We start from the raw sequence: 26,210 nt of genomic DNA on the forward strand, positions 1-26,210 counted from the left end.
GTTACGCCGTGCGTAATGACGTCATTGCGCACGCTCTGCATCTAAATTCACACGCAACGAGGTACGTGGCGCGCGGAATAACATTTAAACGCATTTGTTTTTAGATTATATGTAGCAACAAAACTATATATATCTAAACTACACATCGTAACCCGGCAAGCCGTGAGCCACAAAGACTAAAGTATTGTCAGGATACGATTCGCAAATGTTTGAAGCGGGAATAGAAAATTAACAAGTTTGGACAATATCAACGCGCTGGCAACTGCCGCGAAACCTAAGAATCTCGCCGCGCGTGTTTTTTTTTAAAGATTATTATTATTATGTTCCTGGCGCCTTATATTTTCGCGACGAAATGTACACAATTACTTGACGGAGATGAGCTTTGTACGACTGTGCATTCGTTCGCGGAGATGCATTGGCCGTGGTGCACGAGGGCCACCACCGACAGATCCGACCCGACAGACGCATCGATCTGCCATTGCAGCAGCAGGGCCGTTGCTCGCAAAAGGTCGGCAAAATCGAACTATTGCGAGGGTTATTGTTATTATTAATATCGTATCGAGGAACAATAAATGCGTTGGAGTTTCTTCGTTGTTATTCGCCGGAGAGGGTTGATGACGAAACGGCCGCGTTGAGTTTAAATGAGAACTGGAAAATTTTTGAGAGGGAAATTCTGCGTACAGTGCGTTATTTTCGGTGGGTTTACACCATTGGGAGCGCATTTGCCAGTAGAAAAATATGATATCTTCTTGGTTTTTTCGGTAAAGTCACGTAGAAGGGAAGTAATAAAATAATAAAAATAAAACATAATAAATAATTCTCACGACGTTTCGGCTACAACGCAAGCAGCCGTCCTCACCTGAAGACGTCTTCACCTGAGGACGGCTGCTTGCGTTGTAGCCGAAACGTCGTGAAAATTATTTTATTATGTTTTCTTTTAATTATTTTATTACTTCCCTTCTACGTGACTTTACCGAAAAAACAAAAAGATGAATCCCTGCAGTCACGAAAGCTTTAAATCGAAAAAATATGATAATTGTGTTTATGCAAACATGACTACTTGTAAAAAACAAGTGTCAGTTTTGTTGGCAGATAAAAGGGTAAAAAAAAAACAATAATCATATTCGGTGGTTGTTGAGGGGTGGTTTTGGGTCAAGGTGCAGCACTGCAATAGCCTGGCTCGTGCCACTGCCTCCCGAAGGGGCCTCGTGGTACCACACGGAGCTTAAGGACCGTGTTTGTAATTTTGGCCTACTCTTCCACGCCGGCAAGGCGTCTTGAAAGAACCTTAACAAGACAGTACGTCTCTACGTTGGTGTGCGGTGTTTTTTCTGCAATATTTTGCTTTTCTTGGATTTTCTGTTTGCACTTAGTCACATAGTCACTTGAAGATGTTTTCTTGTTCATGTTTTTTGCTTGTTGCGGTTGCACCCGATTCAAGAGCCGAATGGCTCACCGGGCTATACCTAATACATGAAACTTGAACTTATTAAATACAGCAGTGAGTGCACCTGTTTGTAACGTGATGTTGCTGTTGAATACCGGGTGTGTTAACAGTATCAAGACACTGCAGTCGTGGTAGTTTCAGACTACCGTGTTAGTATTTCTGTAGACTTTTGTCGAGACAAAATATTCATTTCTGACTACTGCCTGCGGCCAAAGGCGTCACCCTGAATGCCCTCCCCCCCCCCGGTTTCGTCAGATCTCTGAATTCCAAGAAACAGAGTGCTCCTCGTGTTGGGATGATGGGTCAGGGGTAGGGAACGTCCGGCCCGTGGGCCCTATGAGACCCGCGAAATTATTTGGTGTGGCCCCTGCCAAGGCAACCGCAGGCGGGACTCGAAATTCAATAAATCTAGGAGCAAACCTGCAAAAGCAGTTGCGAGTAGAGCAGCAACATCATCAATACCAGCTAACATCACACGCCTCGCCAAAGAGAAGCAGTTCCAGCCATCGCATTAGGGGCGAGTTCATTCAATGTTTGGCCAAATATATAGCAGGCTAATTTTGAAGTTGATAATGTTGTATGGCCCGCGAATGATGCTATAAATATCCAAATGGCCCTTGGCAGAAAAAAGGTTCCCCACCCCTGGTCGATGGGTCATTAACCACTCTTTGCCAAGCGGGTTGGTTATATGGTAATGCCGCGCGATTTTGCTTGGTGGGGAACGCCAAAAGGCAGTGGGTATGAAATCCATTGTTGGTGCTGTGCTTTACACCCCCCCCTCCCCCCCAGCTTTTAGAGAAACGTGCCTTTAGAATGTTTAGATGACTATTTAGATTTTTGTTGGTGCCATAAATTGCCACGTGATAAGCCGCTTCGTTGAGCTTATCATATGTGGCCAGGTCGTTTCTGAAAAAGAGCTACTGTATATAGCTCAGTGGGGGTTACCTGGTAAGATAAAACATAGTTTAGTTGTATTTGTATATTTTAAGTGAGTTGTTTACCATTCCCATACTTTGCATTCCGATCGTGTTTATGTATTCGATGTTGTTACGTTCTGACCTGCCCCGACTGGACATCTGTGAAAAGTATAAATAAATATTCAGATTCAGATTTCTGTGCTTTCCCACCGTCACACTCACCCCCACTGCTCAGCTTAATGAAGTATGATCAAATAACCGCCTCCCTCCACACGGCCACACAATCCGTACGGTGCGGGGAGCTACAGTGGATTGACAAAGGGTGCTGCTCTGCGTGGAGTGTGGTCCGTATGGGTTGGTGGTGGAGGCGATGGATCGTCGTACTTGTATGTTATGTTTGCTGAACTTCTTTCGCACCGGACGTAACCAACCGTGCTAATCGGAGTTGGACAACGAACTAACACAAATATCCGTTCTCAAGAAATGAGTTTTCATTTTAGATTTATAAGAGCATAGCTCCAGTGGCTTCCTAATATTGGAAGGAAGAGCGTTCGAGACCGTCGCAAAAGCGCATCTGAAAGCGCGCGATGTGGTGACCATCATTTTTCGATGGTTAGCCAAAAGCCGCTTTGAGGATGACCGGACTTTGCGTGACTGTTTATGCTCCTTGACGAGATCAGCAAGGTGTATTGTCGGTTCCTTTGTGGCAAGCACATCTGTGTGTAATGAGCACGACCTTATAACATATATACGTTCAGCAACCGGAAGCCAATACAACTCGGTGAGCACCGGACAGACATGGGCAGATCTTGCAGTACCCGTCACAACACGTACAAAATGATTTTGTACACGCTGCAGCTTGCTAATGTTTTTTGCCAGACGTCCCGTAGAGTAGTGAGTTGCAATAATCGAGCCTTGTCGATACTCCGCTACACGCCACCGTGTTGGCTACGTCACAACTCAATAGTGGCCAAATGTGTTGTAGAGCCCTGATCTGAAAATTGCAGTCCCCGACTTTAATTTGCACGTGGTGATCAAACGACATTCTGGTCAAGAATGGTGCCGAGACTCTTTACATGAGTTGAAAACTGAATCCTGGAGTCTGCGATCGTCATACCTTATTCACAAATTTTTACACCTGAGTCCGAGTGCCATATAGTAGAACCTCCCCATTTTCCTGGATTAAGCTGAATTTCGTTTCATTTAAACTGAACGTGCGCCACTCGTGTGCCATCTTCCAGGTTACCAAGGCTCTCTATTTAAATTCGTTGCAGAGTACAATAATACATTTTGCTGCACCTCCCTTTGCTGACCTCGTAGGCCCACGGCAGCAGCCTATAGCACCTGTTTTTATCCGTGGTGGTCTCCTACTCAAGCAGTGTCCGACGTTGACCTTGCTTGGCTTCTGAGCTCTTGAGAAGATTGGGAAAATTTTCGGTGATTTTGTCATCGTCTCCCAAACTGTGAAGGTTGCCTAATTTGTGGGACCGCCCCCTGGATAATAATAGCCGGTGGGCTGTGTGGTTAAAGCTCTTGACTCGTTTGGGGCTTGACTCAACCCATAATTTCTCCCAAGTACTACAATAAAAAAACTGACAGTCACTCGTAGCACTTATTAGGAGAAACTGCCCCCCCATCCATAGGAATTTCCACGACTGGAAATGAGCATCACCAATTTTAGTTCGTACAAATACTGATCCTGTGTGTTATCCAATTCCGCATACTGTACTAAGACTGCATGCTGTGCTGTAGTACGTCACCCGACTCTGTACATGCGCATATTCAGGCCCTTTGTCTATACACTGCTGGATGAGGGCCTCCCCATGCCGTGTGGGTCATATGGTTCGTACTTCACCACCCAGGTCATTGAAGGGTGGTGAAGATGTTAGCTATTCGAGGGTGACCTAATACTGCGCAGCACATTACGCTGTCTTTCCGACATCCCTGTTCTTCACCTGAGGACGGCTGCTTGCGTTGTGGCCGAGACGTCGTGAGAATTTTATTTTATTATGCTTTGTTTTTATTATTTTATTATTTTCCTTCTACGTGACTTTACCCAAAGAACCAAGAAGATTACATACACGTTGAAATAATAAACTGCGGGTAGCGCACGTTCAGTTTAAATGTTTTTGAAATGGATCGGCAAATTTATAAACAAATATATTTGAACTCTGTGTTTGTGTGTGTGTGTACAGCTTGATGGTGTGTATGTCAGGGCAGTGAGTAAGTGTGTGTCTGTGGGACATCTTATTATAGCTTCTCCCACGTGGAAGATGCTTCTAAACTCGGTTACATGTATGCAGTGCATGTGGCTTGTAGACACCTAGTTCTGTTGTGAGGCTAAATAAAACACAAACCACCCCCTTGTTTTTGTGAATTCTTCACGCCTGCATTTACATGACCATTTTGCAGTTTCTAAAAGCCAACGTGACATTGCCAATATCGTTTAATACCATTCTTAGAATTCCTCCGCCTCTGCCCACCACCCAGCAGGATACTGTTTACAACTACAGTGAGTAAATCGGCAGATCGCTTCTGGTGGTGTCAAGTTATTATTTAATTTATTATTTTTTCTTTATACGTGACTTTACCGAAAGAACCAAAGAATAATTCCTGCAGTCACGAAAGCTCCAAAGTTAAGATTGGTGTCAAGTCGTCTGGCCAGCGTGGAAGAGTAGGCCAAATACCCTCTTTAGGGGCCCCCACCTTCTAGTGGGGGCCCTTCCACCAGCACTGGCATGAGAAAGTCATTGCAGGGCTGTATCTTTCATTTTTAGTCATTTTTTTCTTTCTCGAACCTTCATGTAAATTAACTTCACTTCCCCCATTCCGTTTACAGGGACTTGCATCCGCATGACTTCCCGGTGTCAGCACACGCATGCCTGTGTGTCTGTGCGGGTTGCTTGCATGTGCCTGGTACGCGTGTGTCTGAACGGAGCATTGCTGGTGAGCTTGGCCCACTCAGCAACTTGTAACAGCGATCCCCACCACTCCCCCAATAACATTTTTTTTTGGCAAGTAGCAGTCCGTATCTGAACATGGAGTGTCCCTCTCAAAGGTCATCGAGGCTTAAATTAGCTTCTGGGAGAGTCGAGTGAACTTTTATTTCACAACATGAAAAACGGCTAGTCTGACGGAGAAGAAATTTGGTAATACTACACTAGCAGTGGTAAACAAACACGAATAACTCAAACGTATTCGTCAACACTGCCCTAGTAAAAAAAAAACACATTTTCAATTGGCGATGTTACAGGAAATTGGCCTATGAGCAGAAAAGAAGAGTCATTTCCTGAACCGCCAACTATTAAAAATAAAAACAAATAGACATTTTCAACTATATTTGCTTCTACACCCACAATGCTCCATGGAAACGCATAATGAGTTTGTACGGGCTTGTCTTTTTTTATTTGAACGATGTCCCATAGTTTATATTGATTGCCCTTACCAATATCATGTAAGTCAGCATTTGTTTAACAAGCCTGACTGCTGATGAGACCCAGAAGGCCAAAACCGGTGCTAAATTCACTCGATCAAACACATTATCCTTGACAATATCGGACTGGAAAGCCAATAGGCTGATGGACTAAGCATATTATTTTATTTAAATGTGAAGACAGAATAGAGCTCTGAATATTTTTTTTTCAGGATTTCTTTCTCAAGAGGGTATGGAGGGAGTAGAGTGGCAGGGCACACAGCCTCATTCATTGCGGATCGTGGGGGAAAGGGCCAGAGGTCGCAATCGGGTACCCGATACCCGTACCCTACCCGATACCCGGCTACCCGTACCCGGCTGGGTACGGGTACCTGTTTGCGACCCTGGTGCGGCCGGGTACGGGTACGGGTAGGCCGTGAGTCACTGGTGAGTCACCGTTTGTCACTCATTTCCCAACGTCTTGTCTCTTCTCACAATTCAAGTTCCTAGAATCAACCCACCCGCGCCTGCAACATGGCTTCATCCCAGAGGTCGCAATCGGGTACCCGTACCCTACCCGATACCTGGCCGGGTACGGATAGCCGGGTATCGGTTAGGGTACGGGTACCCGTTTGCGACCCTGGTGCGGCCGGATACGGGTACGGGTAAGGAATCAAAACCCGTTTGCGACCTCTGGAAAGGGCTCAGCGATGCCGCTGGGATGGTGGCATGGCTGAGCGGTAGCACCTCTGCCGCTTTTTACAGAGGATGGTGGTTCGAACCCCGTGGCAGCCCTGGTTATTGCCCAGGGGGGAGGGGAGCAGGGGGTGGCATGATTACCATTGGGCTTAATTGTGGGGCTGCAATTCCAAAATTGTTGAGACCCAGAAAGTTGTAACTGGCCCAGCGTTTACTTGCTTGAACAAATACTGGCTGGATAATGTCAGTCTGGAATGCCATAATTTGTATGCATGTGTGCAGACTGAAAAGAGTTCTGCGTACGTTCGCTTTTTTATCCGCAGTGCTTCACAGCAACGCGTTATAAAATAAGCCCGTGCAAAGTAAAATTTTTGGTTTTATAACGTGCACAGACTCGCAGCTCTAGAACATCTGATCGCCTTCTTTCGGGAGGAAATGAGCATAAACAAATGCATCTGGCGTCCCTCCCTAGCAGCCAACTGTCTCTCTCCAGGCTGGTGGAATATTGTTATGTCTCTTTACTCTGGTTATATAATTTTAATGAAGAGCGATGGCACGGAGATAAAATCGTTGTCATCCACGATCAATGCGCTGCTGGATGAAAGCCCACCAAAAAAAACCGCCACCTGGCACTCGCGCACGCACGAGCTAATTTCATAGCTCCGTCTCCTCGATGTGTCGTCCTCTGCCGGACTCGTTCATTGTCAGCCAGATTCTATCCACCGCTGGACGAAGGCCTCCTCCGCAAGCCCGCCGCCTTCCCTCGTGGTCGCGCTGCTGCGAGTTTCTCACGTGCCAGGCCTACCACCACCGTATAAAGGGGGGAACGCCGCAACTGTTAGTCCATCGGCAGGTCGCGTATGGTGGGGTAAAATGTGGATACGCCAGAGGTCGCAACCGGGTACCCGATACCCGTACGATACCCGGCTACCCGTACCCGCCCGGGTACGGGTAGCCGTTTGCGACCCTGGTGCGGTCGGGTACGGGTACGAGTAGGCCGTGAGTCACTGGTGAGTAACCGTTTGTCACTCATTTCGGGTAGGGTACGGGTACGGGTAGGGAACGGGTACCCGTACCCGGCCGGGTACGGGAATGGGTACCCATTTGCGACCCTGGTGCGGCCGGGTACGGGTACGGGTAAGGAATCAAAACCCGTTTGTGACCTCTGGGATACGCCCGCCTACTACAAGACGTCTGGCCAGTGTGGAGGAGTAGGCTAAAGTGCTGTCTAGAGGGGCACTGCAGTTTGCTGCAGTGGAGGCTCTTCTGCCAGCAGCGGTGTGAGCAATAAATATCAGGGCCGCACCTTTTTTTAGTTAAAGTATTTAAAGTAGCATTAAAATCACGCAGGTGTTACTGCATGTTAACGTGAACCCTGGTGTGACTGCCTATTAACCCTGAACATGCTCGTGTGCTTGCATGCCCATCAATCATTAAATCAACCCAAACGTCCACTTATGGAATGTAACCGCTTGTTTGATGGAAATATCCTGTGTTTGTGCCGCACAAATTATGTCCTGTAAGCACTGTACACACAACAAGGCAGCCACCCAGCCATGCTTGGAACACTTCTCCCGACACTCTTCGAATCCTTAGTAGGTTGCCTTAGGTTTTGCGCCGTATTGAACGATACCATATTCTTCGAAAGTAAGACACACCCCAAAGTTGTGCCCGAGGGCAATGAAGTCGTACACAATCTCATGACAAGACAAAGATCCCCCGTGTAGCCTTAACAGACTGCTTGGGCAAGTGCTGTTAGTGAGCACCTATGAAGGCCGGCACGGCACACGAAGGAGGTGGCTGGCCAGCACCCCGCCTGACCACCTTTGTCTCCCCAGTGGTGATGTTTACACCAGGTACTCATTTGAGGTCGAGTCAACCCAGGGGAGGCCCAGGACCGGTTTAAACACACAGCTACCGGCTTATAAGACGCACCCTGCGAAGAGCTTTCTTTTCAATGCAGTGGAGGGAGAAAAGGTGTGTTTTGTAATCCGAGGAATATGGTATTACATCTGTCTTCATTGTGGCATGGTTTTGCCCGGGCTGTTCGTGGCAACGCGTCTGGTGACAGGGAATGTGACGACGCGTTGATTGGTGGAGCAAGCCTCTAATCCAGCACTGTGGAGGCAGCGGGGGTTGGTGGTGTGAAACTGCCCTCCTCCCATGGGCTTTGATGAGAAGCCATACCCTGGCTCAGTCAGGAGAACGCAGCAGAACAATTGTGGACTCCACCTATTCCATCTGTGGGATATCGCGTTGCCCCCCTCACACGCGTGGGTTTTCTCCGGGTGCTCCGGTAACCCCTCCCCCCCCCCCCCCCAGACATGAAAACTCTCATTAATTGGCCAATAGCTCTTTAATGTACAGGAACTCCTCTACTTACGAACGAGTTAGGTTCCAAAGGTATGTTCGTAAGTCGATTTGTTCATAAGTCCAACTTTACTCCTGTCGATTTCAAACATGTATGGTGTGTACACTAAACACGAGGAATGGCTTTAAAGTTGTATAATCTCCTGTAGATGTCACTGGTTCTTCATGTTCTGCAGATGTAGATGCAACTGGTTCTTCATGTTCTGCAGATGTAGATGTCACTGGTTCTTCATGTTCTGCAGGTGTAGATGTCACTGGTTCTTCATGTTCTGCAGGTGTAGATGCTAATTCCCTTTGGTGCTCGTGTTTCCTCTCTACTCTTGAAAACTCGGCCCGAACAGGCAACTGGACATACGGGCAGATTTGTTCATAGCTCTGAAAGTTTGTAAGTCGAATGTTTGTAAGCAGATGACTCTCTCTACAGAGGATTTCAGAGATTGTTGGAGAATTGGTGCTGACTCGCCAGCTGGCTGCTGCCTTACCACTTTGTGGTTCCTCGCGCCTCCGAGTCATTCTCACTGTTCGAGGGCGAGCGAATACTGTGCGACAAGATTAAATCATTATTATTCGAATACAATGTTTTGGCTCACAATACATGCCAATGCATTGTGTGTGTGTATGAATCATTTACTGACAGTGCTGGCACGTGAGTCACTCAGGGCACATCTCTGGCATGGAGTGAATGCAACTGTACATAGAAGAGACTTTTCAAAACAAGTAACCATGTGAATGAGGAAGTCAAAACTAAATAAAAATGCAATGAACAGAATCGGTTCTTGAATTTCATCAAATTAGAATTGAGTGAGGAAATGCGACACAAATGTGACAGTGGTACCAACGAGGCAGTACAGATGAGACAAAAGTTGTTATTTAAATTTCCATTTAAAGCTCTCGTGACTGCAGGGATTCATATTCTTGGTTCTTTCGGTAAAGTCACGTATTTTATTGTTTTTATTTAAATTGTGACAATCTAATCGTGGTGAGCTTTGGGAAGTTAATTGCTCGGTCCCAAGTTTCAGGCAATGGTTCTTCAGAAAGGAGAGTTGTTTTACAGCTGGACTATCTGATTATATATCTAACTGATTGACAACTGTGCTGTGTTGGCCATGCGGGTTGTTTGACTGTACTTCACCAGCCTGGTGAGTGTGGGAAGCCCAGGACCGGTTTGGGTATCGCTCACCGCCCATGTTAAATTATCGTAAAAAAAACACATTCATAGTCGTAAAATTGAGTTGCAGAAACATCGAATAGGGGTCATTATTGCCCTCCTATGTAAACACAGACAAGGTTGTACGTGTCAGGGTGGTGACCTTTCAACTTCACAAAATATGGAAAACCTAAACACACATGTTACGCCCTCCCCTCCTTGTGTGTACAGTGTACTGTTGGCATCGCTCTTGTTCCTGCTACGGTGATACATCTTTTCTCGAATGTTTCCGAGAAAAAAAAAAGCTGCAGGTTTCAGCAGCTCCTCTGTTGATTTAAATAGCCGCTAAGTGTCCACTTGTTATTGTTGTTGTTGCTCTGCAGTGACTCCGAATTAAGTTTAGGATTTTATTTTTACTGGTAGGAACCTCCTGGTTACACCAGCCCACAGGGGATTATTGTGTCCGTCCGTCGTGCAGGGTGGGGTTTGGTGGGGAGGGAGGGGCTGGGTGGGAAGGGTGGGGCTGGGTGGGGAGGGTGGGGAGGGGCTGGGTGGAGAGGGTGGGGAGGGGCTGGGTGGGGAGGGGCTGGGTGGGGAGGGTGGGGCTGGGTGGGGAGGGTGGGGCTGGATGGGGAGGGGCTGGTCACCCCGTGGTGCCCTTATAAAACTCAACGTTTAACCTACTCACGCCGGCTTGTGCCCGCCCTCACAGTCGGGCATATTTGCGGAATACACCACGCCGCCGTTGACCCTGGCCATTGACCGAGCAACCCAACATTCCTACCAGCTCCCTCTGCAGGAATGTGTTTTAGGGTCTGCGCTTGAGGCGCAGGTTATACTATGCACGCTGCACTTATTTCGCACCGTATGTAGCAAGAATCAGAATATTTGTTCATAGTGGAGGAATCCGATGAGCTATGGAGCTGTTTTTTTCACAGTTGTCCAGTATTGATTTGAAGCTTTCGTGACTGCAGGAATCCATACTCTTTGGTTCTTTCGGTAAAGTCACGTGGGTAGAAAAATAAAAAAAATAAAAAAAAATATCACGACGTTTCGATCGCAACACAAGCAGTTCCACTGCTGGATTATTATTTCCGCCTGAGGACAACCGTTTGTGTTGCGATCGAAACGTCGTGATCTATTATTTTGTTTTGTTATTTTACCTACGTGACTTTACCGAAAGAACCAAAGAGTATGGATGTCCAGTAGTTCACAGATGTCCAGTCGCACACCAACCCCCCCCCCCCCAGCTGATGGTGGCTGGGGGTGCAGTTCTCAATCGAAACAAACGCCGTTCCCGATGGCTTGACCCTCCTTTGATAGGGCGCTCGCCAGCAGGACACTTCGCCCTCGCCATAGGAACGTGGAATTACCACCACTGGCTCAGGGCTGTAAACAAGGAGATGAGTAGCGAGGCGCCCCCTTTGCTCGATTGCGCAGGGAATCATTTTGAGCAGCGCACTTGCACAACATTTGCAACTTTCACGGCTTTGAGAACATTCTGTGCCAAGCAGACGTGTGAACCGTGTGCTGTTCATGTGTGTTAGATCTACTGCGGGGTGATGTCCATGCGCCCTGCCGTGGCTCTCTTGTGCCTGTTCTCATCTGTTTATACGTCAACATATAGCATTTGACGTTGTATAATCGTATACAGTGTGTGTGTGTGTTGTAGATTCAAACACGTTTGTGTGCATGCCACTGGAGGTGTTTGCCGCGGTGTCACAGCAAATAGACTCAAATGTTTTTTGTTATTTCTGAAAATATCTTACCTGCGAGATGGAATGTTTCATCTGCAAGGGTGTCCAACTGATATGTTCCATACCTAGGGAATTGGTATTGTCACGAGGCCGTGTGCCTACAGGATAGCGGGGTTTAAAGTAGTACTTACTACGTCCTATGGCTTGTGGCTCAGAAACATGGTCATGAATGAAACAAATATAATAAATAATAATATAGAAGAAGACTATGCAAACAGGCGTAGAGTGAGGCATGCTGCGAGTTACTTTGGGAGACAGAAAGACGAACACGTGGATTAGGTATACACGGGTTAATGGCATCATCTATTAAGAAATATAAACCAAAACTAAGCTAAACTATTGTTATTTTTCTACGTCAGGGCCACTTAGCTATGTAGCTCTTATTCAGAAGCGACCTGGCCACAGATGATAGCCCAACAAAGTGGCTTATCATGTGGAAATTTATAGCAGCCAACTACTCTAAACGCATGTTCCTAAATGTGGAGGGAAAAACCGCATGTTCCTAAATGTGGAGGGAAAAACCGCAGGACCCGGAGAAAAATGAATACGACCACGAGGAGAGAGAGAGAGAGAGACGCAAACTCCACATATACAGCAGGCGTCAGTGTCGAGATCGAACCCATGGCCTCTTGTATACCGGACGAAGTAGTTAACATCTCGCCACCGTGGCACCTGCCTCAAATCTAAAGGGGCGATGGTCAAGAATAATAACGGAGCAGTAGAGCGAGCGGCTCGCGATCGAAAGGTTGCGAATTGGAATCCTGTTTGGGGGGGGGGGGTGGATTTAGTCTCTCCATCATCCATCCTCCCTCCGGTGTGTCGATGCAATTGGTACTATTTCGTGGGGGAATGTCGACAGTTGTCGTCTTGTGGAAAGATTCGCCCCTGCCATAGGAATGGGGAATTACCACCACTAGCTCAGGGCTGTCAATGGGAGATGAGCACTGCCTTTGTGCTCGTTTGAGCATAAATCACTGTGACTTTTGAATCGCGGTTGTGATGGAGTTGGCCCTTGGCCTTGTGTCCAGGCCCCAGAGTCAACAGAGCATTGTCTGACACGGGAGATGAGTCAACACAACACATTATGCTATTCCTAGGATGATGTCACCCTATGTCCCGAGCACAATAGAGCAGTAGCAATGCGGGTTGGCGCTGCGCTACGGAGACCCGAGTTTGGTTCCCGCTCATGACGAACGCCAGTGACGCTTATCTGAACCGGTCCTGGGTCTCCCCTATGTCGACTCGGCCTCAACTGAGTACCTGATAGTGGTGTATAAACATCATAAATTGGGAGATAAAGGCGGTCGGGCGTGGTGCTGGGAGTGCCGTGGGGTTGGTGGTGAGCTGCAGATGGCAGTGCAATTGTTACACGTGTATATGCTCCCCGTACGAACCCATTGAGGTTGGTGAAACATGGTCAAATAACCCTTCACGGCCTGCACAGGTGTGTGGAGGAGGCCCACGTTTGCCATCTAGCAGTGGAGTGACTACAAGGGCTCTTGAATGTGGTAGGACTCGCAAGCCAAGCCGCGTCTTCTTGACCGACACGCTGAAGTGTAATACAAGATACCTTTGGCCGACTCGGTGAAACATCCAAAAAGTTCCCGTGGCCAAAATACAAACATTCAGAACCCATGGAGGTTCATTGTGGGGTTTTTTTTCCTTAAATATATCGCAGCAAATTGACGGTCGTATTTCCCGAAGCACCGAATTTATAGTTACAGAAAGGTTAGAAAGGAGACGTTTATTAAGCAAATTGGCATCGTCCCCAGGGTTTAATGATGCTGCGGTGAAATGTTGATTTAAAGCTTTCGTGACTGCAGGGATTCATATTCTTGGTTCTTTCGGTAAAGTCACGTAGAAAGGAAATAATAAAATAATAAAAATATAAAAAATGCAAATTCTCACGACGTTTCGACTGCAACACAAGCAATCTGATGATGATTATTTTTAATTTCCCTTCTACGTGACTTTACCGAAAGAACCAAGAATATGATGCTGCGGTAGTTTAATTGTTTGGCAAACTGGGTGTGCAATCCCGGCGGTTCGATTCAATCTCCCAACGGCGGCAGTTGAAGCAACGGTGCGAGTTTCAAACATCTTCGCCCAACGCCTCTGTCCACCCAGCAGTATAAGACGTCCGTAGGCCACAGTTAGTCGATCGGCAAGGCAGCCGTGTGGTGGGGCAAAATATTTAGCGGTGCCCCAAGCTCTTCCAAGACGTCTGGCCGGCGTGTAAGAGCAGGCCAAAATACGCCCGTCTAGATTGGCGCGTGTGGAGTTCCCTCTCGTGGGAGGCCCTAGCGCCAGCAGTGGCGTGAGCGGGCAATTGCAGGGCTGCGCCTTTGCCCAGCTTTCGTAAAACTTGGCGAGCTGGCCAGGCCCTCTAGGTGTGTCGCGTTGGGAGTGCTGTTCTGACTCAGCCCAACTGCGTGAGGCATAGCTGTCTGCTGAGTAAGTGCAAACATATTATTCTTAATCTTATGCCTAGAATGACTTCATCGGTTTGTACGATGTGTGTGTATGGTTTCGGCACTGTAGCTTAAATGGTTGCACGATGAGTAGTGGTCATGTTTAACACGTAGGCTTTCGCGACCAATATTCATAATAAAGGTTTTTGGGTGTCGTAAATTTCGCGTGCCATTCAGACTCTGCCTTCTCGACAGACCTGTTCTCCACCTGAAGACGGCTGCTTGCGTTGTGGCCGAAACGTCGTGAGAATGATTTTATTATGTTTTATTTTTATTATTTTATTATTTTCCTTCTACGTGACTTTACCGAAAGAACCAAAAAAGATATGTGTCGATAACCCTCCTTCTACCCGACACAGCCAATTAGTAAGTGGTTATGTGTGTTAAAAAAGCCGAAGTAAAGAGGTTGTGGTCAGGTCTGAAATATAAATTAAATTCAGCCATTTCTCAATCCACCAATGGATGAGGGCCTCTTCATGCCGTGTCGCCGTATGTTTTTTTTTTTACCGAACGTCACCACGCTGACACCATTGGAACCTCCTTTGCCAGTAGCAATATATTATAATAGTTTTTTTTACCCATTTATCTGGCAACAAAACGGACACTTTTTTTTACAAGGAGTCATGTTTGCATTGACCACAATACCTGCGGTCGGAATGCAAACAAAAAAACACACAACTCTGATAATTCACCACGCTGGTCAGTGTGGATTGGTAGTGAAGGTTGGAGCAGGTAGGGTTAGGACCGGTTTTGATATCACTCACCACTGATGTCAACCGCTCGCTGGTGGCCTGGCATCAAACTCGGGTTGCCAGGGTCTCTAGCGCGGCGTGCCAACCAACCACTGCGCTACCTCGCCACCGCTGCCGTGGTTTTAAATTGACGACAAAAAAAAAACATTGAACTGATGCGCGAAAAAATCCGATCGCATGTGCGCGGGACGGGCCAGACGTTGGGAGATTAACTAGCGTTCGCGCGAAACGCCAATTCCAAACAAAAATAATAGAGCCGGGCAGAGAAAACAAAAGATATTGTCCACTTTGTGTATTTCAACAACTAAAAATTTCTGACCCCCCCCCCCCAAAAAAAGCCGGAAGAAGGAACGGGGGAGCGGAGTTCACGATTGGGAGGAAAACGCAGTGGGGGGGGGGGGGTGGTTGCGCGTGCGTCTCTGCGTGTCTCTCCGCGTCTCCGCGAGGCATTTGCAGCGGGCATCTGTCACCGTCGCTCCCGGCGGGAACGTTTATTTCAGGGAGGGGAAAAAACAGGCGGAAGAGCACGTCATGCTAGAATGTTCATTGCGCCGTTACCCCCTCCTCCCCCCCCCCCCCCCCGATTAAAGCTGAGCGAAGGCACGTGGATGACGACGGCGGTAGTTAAAGCGAGAGGAATACACGTCCTGAGAAGAATCACATTTAAAAAAAAAAATCGGGAAAAATATAGCGCCAGGGGAGAATCGTTTGCGTGCGCGCGTGTTGGTTCGGACTTGGTCGCGGTCTCTTAGCCACCCGTTAACGTGGTTTCTAAGGGGCCGTGGTATCGCTTTACATGATCGTTGTGGTTGACGGCGGTGAGTAAAGTCTGTCTTTGTGTTAATATCGAATGCAAAAGTAATTGTATTTTACCGTAGTCTCTGGATTATGAGATGCCCCTTTTCCTCACCACATGTAATTTTAAGCAATAGTTGACGGTGCGTCTTTTGATCCAGTAGATGTGCGTGTGCGCGTGTGTCTGTGTTTGAGACCAAATTCGTGATGCTTTATTTGACCCCAGCACAAGCGTGCGTTGAGGTCTTACTTTCCGGAGCGTCTTATCATCTGTAGAATGTGGTAATTTTTTTTTTGTTTACTTCATTTGTGCAGTCTCTTGTCCGTTGTGTGTCACTTGTACCGGCTCGTCTTGTTAATTGGCTTTAATTTAACACGTGCTTAGTTTGCACAATATATTTGCTGCATTCCTCGCACTGTTCCCACTGTTGAACTCCCTCGCCATCGTCTCTTTTCCCAAACTCTCATCGTGACCTCGCTCAATTCAAGCAACTCGTTGCACTCGATCTGTTGCAACTTCTCACGGTGCTGTTTGTTGCTGGCCTGCTGGCCGTTGTGGCAACCGTGTGAAGTTTTTTTTGTAATCGTAAATAATCTATTCTTGTCATAGATTACGTTACTGCATTGTCGTCAACAGTATATGTTATTATTTGTTTTCCCAAGACAGTCTCCCCTGAGTCTCAAGACTCGTATTGGGAGAGGGTCCTTTCAGCTTATGTTGAAGTACCCTGTGAGCTAATAAGCTCTTAAGTCTGGTGTCATCAATACAATCACACCATTTCCGTGACGGTTATAACACATCAGATATAAAATAAATGAATCGTACAAATGAGAATAAATGAAAAATGTAAGAAAGCATATCATTTCAAATATAAAATGTATCTTTTAAAAGTTTTTTGCTTAGTAAGGAATGAAAAAAAGATTCAGCATATAAGTGCCAGTGGTAAAACACACCATTTCCCAAGAAACACTGAATTTAAATCTGCAATTTAACAAAAATTCAAACTGCGCCATCACCGACAACGACGTTGCACTGAGCAAAAAACAGCATCGTTGCAACAACAAAAAAGAGTAGTGCAGACAAGGCACAGGAAGACGAAAGAGGTCACTTACAGGCAAACGATGTCTGCACCTCGCCTCGTTTCTCACATTGTAGGGGACGACGTTGCCATCGTCCCAGTCGAATCACATCCTGGCGCTGTTACATTTCCAGCGTTGACATTATTTGGCCAACGGCAGCCGCACGCTACATTTTGTTGGGGTTTTTTTTTTATGTGCGAACGCCAAAATGTATTTTAATTGAAAACAATTTTTTTTGTTGCGTTTAGTTTTGTTGTCCTTACCCCGCACATCCGTTTAACACGGTTGGCTACGTACGGTGCGAAAGAAGTTCTGCGGCCTACATACATACACGTACTACGATCCATCATCTCCTTCATCAACCCACACTGACCACACTACACGTACAGCAGCACCCTTTGTCAATCCACTGTTAGACAAGGCCATGAATAAGGCTGTCTCTGGTGTAGCTTTCGCTACGTTGTCCCCACCTGAAGAAGGATGCTTGAGTTGCGCCCGAAACGTCGTGATTTAATTTCGTTATTTCATTAAATTTTTTACCTACATGATTTTACCGAATAAACCAAAGAGAATGCATATATTCTAATTATAATCAGAGCATGTTTATTTGCATGTTTTGCCACAAGCACTGTATGTGGTTAGTGCAGACGGAATGCCTTGCAAAATGTATCTATTTGGTGTTTTAACATCTTAACGCCTGTTTTATTGCCAGAAAGGGTTAAACCTATTTTTCACACGCTTTTATTTAACTCACTCTGTCTGTTGTTGTCGTTGTCGTATCCTCAAATCTTGTAACTCAGTTTTAACCCACTTCCCAATGTGGTATCGACTGCAAACTTGGTATACTTATGTCATACTGATGACAATACTATATTCTATCATAAAAAATAAAAAAAAATATTTTTAAACCATCTTTTTTATATGTTATATTTCGCCTTGGCTCTAATTGTCCACGCTCAACTGACGTTGGCTGTAAATCACCACGGCCCCTCACGTTATGGCAAGCCTCGGGGCCACTTCCTGGAGTCGTGGAGTTCTGCCATTACTCGTACGGTACATTTCATTAAAGCGTGTTTAAAAAAAAGTATTTTTAAATATTACTTATTTATTTCACTGTAGCTCCCCGCACCGTACGGATCGTGTGGGCGTGCGGAGGGAGGGAGTTACTTTACCATACTACATCAAGCTGAGCAGTGTGGGCGGGTGTGACGGTGGCAAAGCGCAGAAGTCAAAATCAGAATATTTGTTTATACTGGAGGAATCCGATGATGTCCAGGGGCAGGTCAAACCGAATAACAACAAACAATATAAAAACACGATAGGAGTGCAAAGTATAGGAATGATCAATCATCTTCTTGGTTATTTCGGTAAAGTCACGTAGAAGGGAAGTAATAAAATATTAAAAATATAATAAAATAATTCTCACGACGTTTCGGCCACAATGGCTGCTTGCGTTGTGGCCGAAACGTCGCGAGAATTATTTTATTATATTTTATTTTTATTATTTTATTACTTCCCTATTACGTGACTTTACCGAAAGAAGCAAGAAGATGAATCCCTGCAGTCACGAAAGCTTTAAATCGAAATATGATAAATCACTTAAAATTAACAAAGACAACTAAACTATTCAAGTTCAACATGCATACGCACGCAATCGATGAATCGTCCCGTTGCGTGCGTGTTGCAGGAGGCGCGAGCTCATCACCTGTCCGATTCCGCCGCGTCGGAGCGGAGATCGCGGAGTGACGGCGTGAACTCTCCCGCGACGGCGCTAGCGGCGGCGGCGACTGCAGCGTACGACGCGATGGCGACGCGCACGCTCGTGCTGGTGCGGCACGGCGAGGGCTCGTGGACGCGCGAGAACCGCTTCTGCAGCTGGGTCGACCAGCCGCTGAGCGCCGAGGGCGAGGCTGAAGCGCGCCGTTGTTCGCGCCTCCTCACGGCCGCAGGGATCCGCTTCGACGCCGCCTTCTCCTCGCTGCTGACGCGCGCCATCAAGACCGCCTGGATCATCCTGGAGGGCGTCGGCCAGGCCTGGGTGCCGCTGGCGCACAGCTGGCGCCTCAACGAGCGCCACTACGGCGCCCTCGTCGGCCTGAACCGCGCGCAGCTGGCGCTGAACCACGGCGAGGAGCAGGTGAAGGCGTGGCGGCGCGCCTACGACGTGCGGCCCCCGCCCATCGACGAGGGGCACCCCTACTTCGACGAGATCCACGGCGACCGGCGCTACGCGAGCTGCGACGTGCCGCGGGGGAAGATCCCGCGCGGCGAGTCGCTTCGCGACGTGCTCGAGCGCCTGCTGCCCTACTGGGAGGGCAGCATCGTGCCCGAGCTGCGCGCCGGCAAGAACGTGCTGGTGTCCGCGCACGGCAACAGCGTCCGCGCCATCATCAAGCACTTGGAAGGTGGGGGGGGGCGATGGGCGGCTTTTGGGGGTTGGTAGGGTGTCAGTTTGTTCCGGGTTCTCGCGCGAAAAAAAAGGCCTGTGCGTGCGTGCGTGTGTGCTTTTGTCAAAGTGCACCTGGCCTGGCACAGGCGGCGTGGAAACATCACCCGTCACTTAGTGGCGAATGGCGGCTGTTGATTTTGTTGTCTCGATGAATCAGGAGGCGCGCACTTCCGAGGACCCCTCTGTAGACTGATGTTTGGGGTTGCTCCCAATTTTTTAAAATTAATCTGAATATCGGACCTAGATGGAACATTTTGATGATCCGAAAAAATGTTTTGCTTCGGATTGATCGGAAAACTAGAAGTCACTAATTTGACATCACTTCCATGCTTTTATCACCAATAGGTATTTACATATCCTTCGTATTAGAATTCGGAGAATACAGAAATTGTATTTTCTTAACTTCCACCATTCTCCACTCGCGTTTCTCCCTCCCTGCCTCCCTCCCCTCATGGACAAGCGCCTAACTGCTTGTCCCTCTCCCCTCCTAGGGAAGAATTCCCGCTCCCTACCGCAACACACATTTCCCTGATTTTTCTGTCGACAAGCTGCACTGGCTGGAAACCTGGCAGATGTGCGGCCATTGTGCGGGACAAAAACTTGTTTTCGTGCGATTTCAATCTGGACAAAAAACTCGCGCCAGGCAGCTGCCTCCCGTGAAAACACGCATGACCTCGAGTAAATCATTGGCTCATCGCCGTCTGCAATTTCATCCGTGTCCATGTGACCCACTTACGTGTGTTCGGGTTTTAGCGCTTCGCAGCGAAGGCTGAGAGCGTCTATGCACGAGCTCTGGCCGTCAATTCTCTCCGTGAATAACACCGAAGGGGTGGTGGGGGGAGGGGTACTATAACTTTTGCTGGAGTCGATCTGATGTTTATGGAGTTTTAGTGCAGAGTCACGTTGCTGTTAAGTGAGTTGCCCAATGGACAACGGAGTCGATCTGATGTTTATGGAGTTTTAGTGCAGAGTCACGTTGCTGTTAAGTGAGTTGCCCAATTTGACAACTGGCAACATCGATAAAAAGCGTTACCCAAAGGTTGCAGGACGCGAACCAGAACAATAGGGACTGCATGAAAATTGGATGACTCCCACCTTGTCACGAGCCTCTCGCTCCACCTACAGTCGCGAGCCTTCACTTCGTCATCACCGCCATCTGAACCCCGGCCCCTGTCGCGAGTTGTGTGTGCGCGTCACAAAAACGGCGCACCATCGCCGCTTGCCGTTGCTGCCCGGGCGCAGGCATCAGCGACGCGGACATCCTGCACCTGACCATCCCCACGGGCGTCCCTGTCGTGCTGCAGCTCGATGACGAGCTGGCGCCGGTAGGCGAGCGCCGCTACCTGGGCGACACGGCCGAGATCGCCGCCGCCATCAAGCGCATCGAGGACCAGGGCAAGGCCCCCAAGGGGGCCACCGCGTCGCCGGATCCCCGCGGCGCCGTAGTCGCCGCCACTGCCACCACGGCCGCCGCCTGCCCCACTCCCTAAGCCGTTTGTATCGTATCCTGGAATATTGTTTGTTCCTTTCTTCGGAACTATGCGTCGTGGAGAATGGCTCTTCTTGTTAAGTTATGTAATATTTTATTTCGTCTCGCCCAGCCCAGCCCAGCACGCCACCTTCGTTCATGGGCATGGTGGGGGGGAGGCGTGTGTTTAGTGTTGTTTTGTTGTTTTGTTATATCGTTACTGTTACAGGTGACTCTGTTACAACAACCGGCTTTGCCGTTTTCTCCGAAATATAAGACTGCTCTGGAAAATAAGACGTATCCCCCAAAAACTTGTGCCCAGTGTCACTAAAATTGAACAAAGACAACACACACATCTATCGGATGATGAGACGCACCCCCAACTTTTTCTTTAATATGCAGGGACGAAAAGCGCGTCTTATTATCCGAAGAATACGGTATTGTCCAACTCTTGCAATGCATGTAATTCTGGAAATGTACACATTTTAAATCTGTCCCAGAAATACAAAAATTGGACCTCGAGACCAAATTTCCGGTCCGACTAGTAAAATATATTCGGATCGATATAAATACGAGAAGTCGCGTGGAGTGACGTCGCGTTTAATGACGCCGTTTGCGGCTCTCTCCCTGCCAAGGGTGGCGTCACGCGGCATCGAGTGACGTCACTTTATTACACTTTATTAGCACAAAGTCGCGGTTTTATACTTACTATTTTATTTACCAGGTAAAGCCCACTGAGCTATGAGTGTTAAATTATCACGGCATGCGAATGATACGAATGCATGAAGAAAATAATTCAATCTGAAGTTATCCTTAAAAAATTACAACTTCTTGAATATGAAGCTCATCCCCAACTGTTAGCGCTATCAGAGGTGAGCGAATGTGTTGTGGTGGTCATCTGTACCATCTGCTGACGTGTGGTGTTGAAGCTGAACACGCTAGCAGGGTGAGTGACCCAGCCCAGAGTTGGTAACAATCGGTGTATTTCCGTTTCCGGTAAAAACCGAATGATAAAAACCCAGTAAACACCGCCTACCGGTTTGTCGCACATACAGAGCTGTCCCGGGAAATACAAATAACACTTTTACCTTTTTTCGCTGGAAACGTAGAGAGCTGGTCACAGTGGTGTAACGATCGGCACACTGGAATTGCAATCCAGAGGTCACCGCTTTGATCATCCAACCTCATAAATCCCCCGGCAGCTTTCCACCCAGCGGTATAAAAAAAATTAACCCGTAAAAACAAAGTTTTTCACTATAAATCCTTTATATGCGTGGCATCGGGGTGGCTAGAGTCCTCTCGTCCTCTGGCTTGAGATGGCTGCCACCTATGGGTCAGATGATTGCCTGCCACCATTAAGCAATTGGTAATTAAATATAATTTTTTTTCCTAAAAAGTGTAAAATTTTGGGAAAAAAATTTCACGAAAATAAATTGTCACGCACAACGAGTCTGTGTGCAAAATGTCAGCTCGATTGGATCACGGGAAGTGGGTTGAAAAACGACCGAAAGATTTGCACGGTCGTAAGCACGCAAGCAAGCAAGTGAACTTAATATAAAGGATTTAAAAACGTTGCACCGCAGTGAGTTGATCAATAGCTTGCATATGGTGGGATGAAGTGTGGGTACTCTCACATCTTCCAAAACATCTGGCCAATATGGAAGAGTTTAGCACGTAGGCTTTTGCAACCAATATTATCCATAAAGAGAGGTGTTTTTTATTTAGGACCGAAACAGGAGGATTTCTCCACAACTCTGGCTGTCGCCTGATGATGCTGGTTGTAGTTACTGGCGAAACGTCGTACTCGAATTGTAAATGTTTTTAGTTTACTCTCTAACACACCGGTGTGCTGTACTAGTAACGACACCTCGAGGCAAAACTGTGGCCTCTCTCTAATAGTTCCTGCCCTGCAGACATGCGAAGATGCCACCATGTACCAAAAGGTTCCATCGAAAGTACCAGTAGGCAGTCCAAAATTATGTTTACAACTTAAAAATTCCATCTATTTTTATATCTTATATACACTAGCTTTACGGTCTCGAATAAGTAGTCATTATCGTCTCTCTTTGGCTGCCCTAAGTCTGCTGAGGCTAGGTCTTGGAGGTCACTGTGTGTCTCCTGCACGGCAGCGGTGGCATCTTGCGGAGAGGGTTGATGGCGTTTCGCGAGGTTCGGTGGCAACTGGATAGACTCTAAACGTATTGGTATTTTCTTTTACCTATTAGCATTTTTATGATCTCTTAAAATATAATAAACTAAACTTAAAACTATTTTAATTTTACCAGGTAAAACCCACTGAGCTTTCTAGCTCTCTTTTTCATGAGCGACCTGGCCACAAATGATAGCTCAACGAAGTGGCATATCATCAGGGTTGGGATCGAACACACGACCTTCTGTATACCAGGCAAGGTAGTTAACATCTCGCCACCGCAAGATGTAATAACGTCATGCAGATTTTTTTTATGTCGTTTAAAACCCTTTATTTGCAGTTGTGAAGAGTTAGAGGTAGTGGTGGCAGCTTCGGCAGGCCTTCGTTCATCTAGCAGTGGACTGATCATGGCTGATGATGGTGGCGATATCTTTGAACTTGGCATCAAAGGGAATATTGTATGCGGTAGACCCCTTCTATCCAACAGTTGTTGTAACAGAGTTTTAATATTTCATGCAGGTGTTGACGTAACACGTCAAAAAATCGTTATTTAAGGAAGTTTTTTTTTTACTTAAAATGTTTTCGCCTAGTTTTATACTGATTTTGTGCTATTGGCGTAATAGATCCCTTGGTGTTAAGAGAACGGGCCCACAGAAGTGGATATTGCAGAGCTACCTCTGAGATCGCTTCAAGTTACGTCTGGTCCACACGTTAAGCGGGGGGCGGGGGGGGGCCCCAGCACTTTCCCACCCCACTCTGCCACTGCGCGTCATTTAAATTTCGCAAATCGTCAACGTCAGTCGCGCGATCGTAAATGGTGGCGCGCGATTGGCCACGTTCCCCTCGTGACTTGGTCTCACGCTGATCAGCTGATGGTCTCGGGATATTTTGAGTCGACTGCTGGCAAACTTTTGACAGGGCACGCGTCGTGCGCTTTAACTGTGCGTGAGGTTTCTACAAGGAACTCTCACCACAGGGCACTTGAGCCTGAATTGAGAGCACTTAGGGATGATCGGTGTAAGCAGGGAAGGACACATCAGAGATTTTGCTCCACGTAGGAAAAAGGAGCAGCCCTCCTGTGGCTTCTCTGGTGTCAGGTCAGAGGTTTGGTACCTCTTAGATCTCTGGTGTCAGGTCAGAGCTTTTACCTCTGGATATCTCTTATCCTCTTGGTCGCAATCTGTCACCATGCCAGATTGATCAATCCCCCGACCCCCCAGTCCCCTCTCCCGTGGTCTCCATAGCCCCCCCCCCCCATCCACAGCCTCCCCTCAACCTGTGGCTTCGGATCCACACACGGCTCCTTTTAAGGACCCCGCTTCGTGACGTTATTGCGGCTCTTAAAATTCGGGGAAAAGAAAATCTAAAGTAGCTCCCTTGTTATTTTGGATCCTGACCCCCTTGCCACACACACAAAACCGCCTCCCCCCTCCTCGTTTTTGCCGGTGGAACAGACCCCCCCCCCCCCCCCCGGCAAAAATAAATGCAACCTTCTCTGTGTCGTGTGCACACCGATAGTTTTGCGGGAGCACGCGACGCTGCCCACCGTGACGGCCGCGGTGAGATTGCGCCGTTGCGCCCAAGGTCATCATCTCAAGCGGGATGTTTTAACGCTTCAAGTTTTTTCTTCCCCCTTCGTCCGAAAATCGCAGAGCTTTTGAATGTATACAGTTTGTATGCATTTACGTGTAGTTGTGTAGGTGTGTTTTATACGTACGTATGTTGATTGCATGGGTATTCGCTACGATATAGCTGATAAGTCTGTTACTAGCTGTCTCGCGGTATATATATCATGTAGTCCATGATGTCCTGGAAGTTTCAGATTGCATTGGATAGACGTATCATCCACTGTGTTGTGTCCGTGCGTGTGTGCCACAATACATTGCCGTAGCAGAGTGACGTTCACGAATTTCATTTACGGTCAACGTAGGAAGTCTTATCGTAAACAATATGGTTTGTGTCTTAGCCTTGCTGACATCATTCGCAGCTACGTGGGTGAATGTGAATTCAAGCATTTAGTGCGACAGCGGAGTTTTAATATTCTTAAGTGTCTTTGCGATGAATTCAGTTCATGTGCAGGTGCGAGGTGGATTCGTTTCACGGGATTGTAAGAGGCGGCAGTGGCTTGGCGAGGCCTTCATCCAGCAGTGGATTGACCGTAGCTGATGATTGCTGACCTGCCCATGATGGACATCTGTGAACAAGTATAACCCGTAAAAACAAAGTTTTTCACTATAAATCCTTTATATGCGTGGCGGCTAGAGTCCTCTCGTCCTCTGGCTTGAGATGGCTGCCACCTATGGGTCAGATGATTGTCTGCCAGTATTAAGCAATTGGTAATTAAATATTTAATTTGTTTTCCCTAAACAGTGTAAAATTTTGGAGAAAAAAAATTCACGAACATTAATTGTCTCGCACAACGAGTCTGTGTGCAAAATGTCAGCTCGATTGGATCACGGGAAGTGGGTTAAAAAACGACCTAAAGGTTTGCACGGTCCTAAGCAAGCAAGCAAGCACGCAAGTGAACTTAATATAAAGGATTTAAAAAGAGCTCTGTAGCTCGTTGGATTTCCTCCTGCAGTCTCAATAAAGATTCTCAATTCTGATGATTTCCGCTAGAATTGGCAGTTTAAATTTCCGGGGGGGGGGGGGGGGGAAGAAAAATCCCCGAGGGAATGATCTAAATCATTATCAAGACAATGCGTGGGCAGCAATTGCAGCGCTGGACCTTTGCATATATTTTTTTAGGATTCCGTTTAACAGCGAGTGTGTCAGTGAAGCTGAATTCAAATTTACGTGGAGATTAAAACGAGCGTTGGAGCCAATACTTGAGAAGATAATTGGTCGGTGTTTCATCCCGTAACGAGCCATTTGCATTTCGTTACTAGTGTTATTTTGGAGATGTTACATAAACTGAAACATTGTGTGGAGTCTTCTGAAATGGGATGTATACTTAACCAAAGGAAGGCAATGTGTTATTAAGACGTTTTTACGAAGTTTTTGCCCTTTCAAAACTACCATTTGGAAAAGTGTGAATGATTAATGATTTAATGTTTATCATCATTGTTTGGAGAATGAGTTCCGTCATCACCCAAATCCAACAATATAAGTTTCACAATTCACTACTTATATCACTCAATAAAATCTGTGCCGAAACGTTTATGGCTTTGCGATTATGTTTTCCCTGCTCTTGAACAGCACGGTGTGTTTCTGCCCATTGCGAATAGGTGTAACCAGCCTTCATCCAGCAGTTGATTGACCATGACTGATGATGACGACGACGACGATGATGTGAAG

The 26,210-nt window shown here is 47.1% G+C and overlaps 1 protein-coding gene across 3 annotated transcripts; it reads left to right on the top strand.

Annotated features, from left to right (window-relative positions):
• On the top strand, positions 1 to 26,073 carry BPGM (bisphosphoglycerate mutase). 3 transcript variants are annotated; one of them, XM_061553442.1, is made up of 3 exons: positions 1 to 61; positions 18,535 to 19,252; positions 20,539 to 26,073. In XM_061553442.1, exons 2-3 carry the CDS (start codon positions 18,652 to 18,654, stop codon positions 20,784 to 20,786), a joined length of 849 nt encoding a protein of 282 aa, XP_061409426.1. In that variant the 5' UTR covers positions 1 to 61; positions 18,535 to 18,651; the 3' UTR covers positions 20,787 to 26,073. The 3 variants fall into 3 exon arrangements, with proteins under 3 accessions (XP_061409426.1, XP_061409416.1, XP_061409434.1); XM_061553432.1 differs by lacking the exon at positions 1 to 61 and adding an exon at positions 13,871 to 14,203; XM_061553450.1 differs by lacking the exon at positions 1 to 61 and adding an exon at positions 15,609 to 15,790.
• The last annotated feature ends 137 nt before the right edge of the window (positions 26,074 to 26,210 follow it).

Source organism: Lethenteron reissneri, chromosome 2, assembly GCF_015708825.2.
Source record: "Lethenteron reissneri isolate LAM-NWPU_2019-01 chromosome 2, ASM1570882v1, whole genome shotgun sequence".
Lineage (NCBI taxonomy): Eukaryota > Metazoa > Chordata > Hyperoartia > Petromyzontiformes > Petromyzontidae > Lethenteron > Lethenteron reissneri.

Bases quoted from the DNA above. Each gene is read 5' to 3' on its own strand.
- BPGM (XM_061553442.1), top strand. From the start codon at position 18,652: ATGGCGACGCGCACGCTCGTGCTGGTGCGGCACGGCGAGGGCTCGTGG. The intron at 19,253-20,538 runs GTGGGGGGGGGC...GCCCGGGCGCAG, and splicing joins CATCATCAAGCACTTGGAAG to GCATCAGCGACGCGGACATC.